Source organism: Neophocaena asiaeorientalis, unplaced genomic scaffold (assembly GCF_003031525.2).
Source record: "Neophocaena asiaeorientalis asiaeorientalis breed wild unplaced genomic scaffold, Neophocaena_asiaeorientalis_V1.1 scaffold504, whole genome shotgun sequence".
Classification (NCBI taxonomy): Eukaryota; Metazoa; Chordata; class Mammalia; order Artiodactyla; family Phocoenidae; genus Neophocaena; species Neophocaena asiaeorientalis.
The window spans coordinates 7752189-7759296 of record NW_020174438.1 but is presented as its reverse complement, the minus strand read 5'-3'; the positions used below and the strand labels follow the sequence as shown (position 1 = coordinate 7759296).

The window sequence follows — 7108 nt, the reverse complement described above, 5'->3', positions numbered from 1 at the left end:
CTCATATCTGATGTGACAGGCATTCTTTGTCCCTGGAGACTAGTTCAGCACCTGACACAAATGAGCCATTCAGTGAATAGTTGTTCAATGAATAAAAAATGAGATGCAAGCAGGGAACGTGCACAGGGTAAAACAGAATGAATTTCTGAGCCTACACTGACACACAGGTGTCCTGACTAGAGGGCCCCTGTGTAGTTCAACTTTGAGGAAGGCGGAGGGAGACGAGGCGTAGCCTTAACGTCTGAGGCATGAACCTCCACCATCTCCAGGGACCCCATTAGAGATGTTTAGTTGGGCAGGTGTAAGCCCAGGCCCTAGGAGAGGGGGCGGAGCGCTGGAGCCACACTGCCTCCATTCCTTCAGTAGCGGCTGGCCCTGGTTGTGTTGCTAAGAGCTTTAGAAGCCAAAGACGGAGGAATCGCACCTGGAGACCAAGGGCAGCTTGGCACTACCCCCACCTCCTGAAGCCACCTGCAGGCAGAGGCCCTGGGTATCTTACACCCAGGGACCAGGCCACAGAACCATGAGCCAGGACAGCAAAGTGAAGATGACAGAGTCCAGCAGTTCTGCCCCACCCAAGGCCAGGTGAGAGATCCTGGTCCCCTGTGTAAGATCTGTCTGCCTCACCAGATGGAGCCTGATCCTTCTTTGCTGCTTCCGGTCACAACCGCAGCACTGAACGGTGAATAAGTGAAGCACAACTTCCCCTCTTGCCCACAGGAAGTTGCTGCCTGTCCTGGACCCATCTGGGGATTACTACTACTGGTGGCTGAACATTATGGTCTTCCCAGTAATGTATAACCTCATCATCGTCGTGTGCAGGTTTGGCGCTATGGGAAAGGCCTTAAGCAGAGACCAGGGCTAAAGAGTGAGGCCCAGGAGAGGGGCGGGTCCCTTGCACGGGGCTGGTGTAGGGGCGGCGTCTATAGGAGAGCCAGCGCTTAATGCTCAGCAGCTGCGGGAGAACACCTACCACACAGAGGGCGCCCTTAAGCCAGTCCTTTCTGTCCCTGCCATGCAGAGCCTGCTTCCCCGACTTGCAGCGCTATTATCTGGTGGCCTGGTTAGTACTGGACTGCACGAGTGACCTGCTCTACCTACTGGACATCGTGGTGCGCTTCCACACTGGTCAGTGAGTCTCAGTACTAACTTTTTTTCCATGTTCCCTTCCTAAAGAGAGCCTCTTAGTAAAAAGAAAGTGACCCCCTCCCTGACGGTATCCCTGGGCTCACCCCAGAAACCCTGGAGCAGGGTTAAGCCAGCCCCCACCCTGTCCCTGGTAACTGTCTCCCTGGCCTGCCCTGGCCTGCCCACCCTCAACCTCGTTTCTGGAGCAGGCAGATGCCCTAACTCCACCCTATATCTGACACCACCCACGGCGGCCCCCACTACCCCCACCAGGATTCTTGGAACAAGGCATACTGGTGGTGGACAAGGGTAGGATCTCGAGTCGCTACGTTCGCACCTGGAGCTTCTTCTTGGACCTGGCTTCCCTGTTACCCACGGGAGTGGCCTATGTGAGTCTGGCTCCGCACACACCCACACTGAGGCTGAACCGCTTTCTGCGGGTGCCCTGCCTCTTTGAGGCCTTTGACCGCATGGAGACCCACACAGTTCACCCGAATGCCTTCCACGTCACCAAGCTGATGCTTTACGTTTTTGCTGTCATCCATTGGAACAGCTGCCTATACTTTGCCCTGTCCCGGTACCTGGACTTCGGGACTGACGCCTGGGTGTACCCCGACCCCGCGCAGCCTGGCTTTGAGCAGCTGCGGCGCCAGTACCTCTATAGCTTTTACTTCTCCACGCTGATCCTGACCACCGTGGGCGATACACCGCTGCCAGACCGGGAGGAGGAGTACCTCTTCATGGTGGGAGACTTCCTACTGGCCGTCATGGGTTTCGCCACCATCATGGGTAGCATGAGCATCTACAACATGAACACTGCAGATGCAGCCTTCTACCCAGACCACGCCCTGGTGAAGAAATACGTGAAGCTGCGTCACGTCAACCGCAGGCGGCAGCGGCGAGTCATTGACTGGTGAGGATGCTGGGGTTCCAGACCAGGACAGGGAGAGGTGTACTGGATAGAATCTGAGGAAGGTGGCTGGGTTCTTATTGCCTGGTGGGTCAGGCAGGGCATTCAGGATGTGGCTCATTGGAGGGTTCACTGGGTGGGACTTGGAAAAGGATTTCCTCCACTAATTGGATATGGACTTAGGGCGAGGGGTTGGGTAAAAGATTGACAGGGAGAGGAATTCGTACACAAGGAAGGATAACCCAGAACCCAGGGAATGGGAACTGCCACCACCTGGTAGGACTCAGGTCCTGGAAGAGGTAAGAGGGAAAAGCAATACTCCTCAGGGGATGGCCAACAACAAGACGGTTGACTATGTCATGGAGTCCATACTGTAGGCTGAACAAGGGGAAGTGTCACCAAGTTGGGGACCTAGAGCAGAGGATCGCTAAAGAAGATGGGGCTTGGTGACTGAAGTAGATATCGGTGATATGGTACAAGACATCGCTGAATGGTGGGTGAGTAGATCCTGACAAGAGCTAAAGGGTATCCTAGTCACTGTTCACTGGTGGAGGCTTCCAGGCCCTGGGTGAGGGAGAAGCTGTCAAAACATATCTCTGACCAGCAGGTAGTGCATTAAAGATGTTTATCAACCAACTGTCAAGTATTCCCATGACTCCTGTGAGAACTTGGTGTGGTTGGGTTCTTGGCTGAGGGTGAGCTGAGAGCCCTGATGGAAGACGTAGAGGGAGGCATGTAGTGGGCTGGTGAGGACTGATGATGTACCTTGCCCCCAGGTACCAGCACCTGCAGATCAACAAGAAGATGACCAATGAGGTAGCCATCTTACAGCACTTGCCTGAGCGGTTGCGGGCAGAAGTGGCCGTGTCTGTACACCTGCCTACTCTGAGCCGGGTGCAGATCTTCCAGAACTGTGAGGCCAGCCTGCTGGAGGAGCTGGTGCTGAAGCTGCAGCCCCAGACCTACTCACCAGGCGAATATGTCTGCCGCAAGGGGGACATTGGCCGAGAGATGTACATCATCCGAGAGGGTCAGCTGGCTGTGGTAGCCGATGATGGTGTCACTCAGTATGCTGTGCTTGGTGCAGGGCTCTACTTTGGGGAGATGAGCATCATCAACATCAAAGGTGGGCACGCCATCATTCGTTCCGGAGACAGGGCTAGGGGAGGGGAATGGGGACTGCAGAACCCCATGCTGAGACCAGGTGGTACTTCAGAGCCTACAGATTAAGGACACCTGGCCCTTGCCTGAGCCACTAGAGGGCTCAAGAGAGAAGCGGGACAAGGAGGGTCTGTTCCCTGAGAAGAGGCTGTGCCAAGGTCAATGAGCAGGGTGGGTCCTTGGAAGAGAGAGTAGACCTGCTCTGTGGATAGCCACCCAAGGCACCAACAGATCAGTGGAAAGTGCAGAGATAATAACCATCAATAATAATAATAATAATGGTTAATATTTATTGCCTGCTTACTACATGCCTTGTTCAAAGTTCTCCACATGTACCAACGCATCAAATTCTCACAGCAGCTCTATAAAGTAGGTACTATTATCCCCATTTTAAAGGTAAGGAAATCAGAGCACGGAGAGTTTGGGGAACTTGTCCAACGTCACACAGGTAATAAGTATACACTCCTGGGAATAGTACAAGAAACAAATATCTCATAGCCAAGTGGAAAGGAAGGTAGAAGGAAGGAATTCCTATTTGCTGCATCAGCTCCAGTCCAGGCCAGGTACTGCACACTGGCTCATTTGTTCCTCCTATCAGCCTGTGCAGTAGGAGTTGTTATACCTAATCACAGGTAAAGACACTGAGGCCACAGGAGATGGGAAAGACTGAAAAGGGCGTGAGAGCACTGGATGTGCTCTCAGTCTGGGGATCCCACTCTCCAGAGGGATGTCCTAAATGCCTCACATCTTTCTCCAAGGACCCCCTCAAGACCCACATCTTGTATGTAGTTGGCCACTGTTTACCTGACTTTGGACAAGTCACTTCCCTCTTTTAGGCCTCAGTTTCCTCACCTACCCAAGAGGGATGATATTAAAAACCCAAAGAGTTATTTGGGAGGATTAAATGAGCTATGAGTGAGGCACCCAGTGCAATGCCTGGCACATAGCAAGAGTTCAAAAAACGGTAGTTCCTTTGCCCCTTCTAAGATCCTTCTACCTCTGAGACGTTGCAGCATTCAGACGAACCTGTCTTCCCACCCACCACCCACCAATGTCTTTCTAAAATGCAAATGACACCATACAGTTCTCCTGCTTAAAATATTTCAATAGTTTCTCACTGTCCTCAACACAAGGTCTGGACTCCTTGCCAGGGCTACGAGGCCAGCATGACCTGGCTCTCTCCATCTCTCCTCACACCCTGAACTTCAGCCTCCCTGGACTGCTTACTGTATTCTGTAACCACCTGACTCTTTCCTAAGTCCATCCCTCTGCTCGCCTAGCTGCCCTCCCCACCCCCTCCCCTAGTTACCTCCTACTCAGTCCAGGCATCAGTTCCTCCAGGCTTCCCTAAATTCTCTGCCTTACAGCTTGTCAGGGGCTCTTTGCCTGTCTTCCCACAGTACCAGATGCACAGCTACGCTGCATTGGCTATACTGTTACATAACTATCCCCTGAAATGTCTAAGTCCTCTAGACTGTGAACTCTTGGAGGCAGGTCACTGATACCCAACCAGCACAGGGCCCAGTCCCTACCCAGTACTCTACTGGATGAGAGAATTAATGAGGCAGGAAGAGAGGCTCAGAAGCACAAATGTGGAAGTGGGGGTCCTGGCTCCAGAGGGAGATGCCCCCTCACCCCCTCACGCCCACCCTGACTAACCTCCCACATGTCTGCCCGTGGCCACAGGGAACATGTCTGGGAACCACCGTACAGCCAACATCAAGAGTCTAGGTTATTCGGATCTGTTCTACCTGAGCAAGGAGGACCTGCAGGAAGTGCTGAGCGAGTATCCACAGGCCCAGGCCGTCATGGAGGAAAAGGGCCGTGAGATCCTGCTCAAAATGAACAAGTTGGACGTAAATGCCGAGGCAGCTGGGACCGCCCTACAGGAGGCCATGGAGGCCCAGCTGCGAGGCCTCGACCAGCAACTCGATGATCCGCAGACCAAGTTCGCACGACTCCTGGCTGAGCTGGAGTCCAGTGCGCTCAAGATCGCCTATCGCATCGAGCGGCTGGAGTGGCAGACTCAGGAGTGGCCAACGCCTGAGGACCTGGCCGAGGCCGACGATGAGGGCGAACCTGGGGAGGGAACATCCAAGGATGGAGAGGGCAGAGCTGGCCAGGAGGGACCCCCAAGCCCAGAGGGACCCCATGGCCATTCCCCAGACCCCCACCACCAATTGAATCCAGAGTTGTAGGAAAGCCTGCCTGCAGAAACTCTGCCATCCAGTCTGCTAGGTTACAGAGATGGGAGTGAATTGGGTATGTAGGTGCACCACCTAGAGATGCAGGAGTATAACACACATTTATCCCCTGCTCACGCAGCACACACACACACACACACACACGCACGCACACACACCTATTTGCATATATCCACACTGGCCGTGAGACTGTGAAATCCATATAAAATGCTCTGGAGTTCCCCTTCTCAGAGCACACATGCTTTCTCACATAGATACGTCTTATACCCACATCATATATGCACATTCAGTCACACGCCCCATAAACACACATATACTGAGAATCACACATCAGTACACACACATGCCTTCCACAGGTTTGCACACACTTGTGAACACACAAAAGTACTCCCATAACCCTCTTGTTCCAAGATATCTTTTAAATGCCCCTCCATATGGGAGGTTCACAAGTCTACCCTGCAAGTAGCACTTCAATAAATATCTACTTCCTCACTAAGCGTTTATGGGGCTGATGGGAAAAAGCAAAGCCAATGTGGTCCAGGATGAATTCTGTCTGAATTCTCGGTTACAGGGGCAAGGGGCACAGGCTGTGTAGAGTTGGTGGGCTGGATTCAAAGAGGCGGGAGTACCTGATGAATCAAGAAGCACTAAGCCGGGCTTCCCTGGTGGCGCAGTGGTTGAGAGTCCGCCTGCCCATGCAGGGGACGTGGGTTCGTGCCCTGGTCTGGGAAGATCCCACATGCCGCGGAGCAGCTAGGCCCTTGAGCCATGGCCCCTGAGCCTGTGCGTCCGGTGCCTGTGCTCCGCAACGGGAGAGGCCACAACAGTGGGAGGCCCGCGTACTGCAAAAAAAAGAAGCACTGAGCCAAGGCAAAGCAGGCTTATGCATCACACTGCTGTAAGTGTGCACATGTTTTCATAGACACATTCACATATACACACTGACCATTGCATCTCACAGCAGAGTTTGTGTCCTCAACCTCATGAGCTCTGAAGGGTTTGATCTAGCTTAGTAAGCCAGAGGAAATACCTCTGCTCCTTTTTCCTTCCTTTGGTTCAGCCCTGGAAGCTGAGGCCGGGGCTACCTTGCTCTTGGGACTGATTCCAAGGGGAGAGTAGTTCCCAGGACTACTCAGCTGGCCCTGTCCTACCATGCTGGTTCTCAGAGCTGGCCTTTGTCCTGTCAGAAACCCAGTCCTCCTCCTCTATACATTCCAAGATATAGGGTGGAGAATAGAGGCTAGGTGGAGTGGGATATCATGACTGGGGACAACAGGAGATGAGTGTCTGGGGAGTTTTGGAGAAACTTTTACATACTTAGAAGAAGGTCTGCAGGTTTGGGGCGGAAGAGGTGTTATAGGGTCTGTGGAGCAGAGTCAGGTGTCATCTCTGAATCAGGTTCACCCTTGCCACAACTCTAGCTCCTCCAGGGCCTGGCAAGTCTTTGGGTGTGGGCTGTGCCAGGTGGTATTTTAAAATGTGCCTGGAATTTAATTTATCAATATCAAACTGATAAATTTATATTACACTGATGAGTGGCGACACACTCAGAGATCAAAAATAATCTTTTAGCCCAAAGAGTCCTCAACAGGAGGGGGCACACTGTGCCATGCAGGGCCACATGGGGAAGCATCAGCGTTGGTCAGGAGGCAGAAGCAACAAGAAGAAAACATAGGTAAAAGAGCCTTTATTTCTATACTGGTAG

The 7108-nt window shown here is 52.8% G+C and overlaps 1 protein-coding gene across 1 annotated transcript; it reads left to right on the top strand.

Moving 5' to 3' along the window:
* Positions 1–723: 723 nt before the first annotated feature.
* Positions 724–6055, top strand: CNGA4 (cyclic nucleotide gated channel subunit alpha 4). The gene is made up of 5 exons (XM_024756959.1): positions 724–822; positions 1022–1128; positions 1402–2041; positions 2815–3164; positions 4886–6055. The coding sequence occupies exons 1-5, from the start codon at positions 779–781 to the stop codon at positions 5395–5397; spliced, it is 1653 nt and encodes a 550-aa protein (XP_024612727.1). The 5' UTR covers positions 724–778; the 3' UTR covers positions 5398–6055.
* The last annotated feature ends 1053 nt before the right edge of the window (positions 6056–7108 follow it).

Bases quoted from the DNA above. Each gene is read 5' to 3' on its own strand.
- CNGA4 (XM_024756959.1), top strand. From the start codon at position 779: ATGGTCTTCCCAGTAATGTATAACCTCATCATCGTCGTGTGCAG. The intron at 823-1,021 runs GTTTGGCGCTAT...CCTGCCATGCAG, and splicing joins CTCATCATCGTCGTGTGCAG to AGCCTGCTTCCCCGACTTGC. The intron at 1,129-1,401 runs GTCAGTGAGTCT...TACCCCCACCAG, and splicing joins CGTGGTGCGCTTCCACACTG to GATTCTTGGAACAAGGCATA.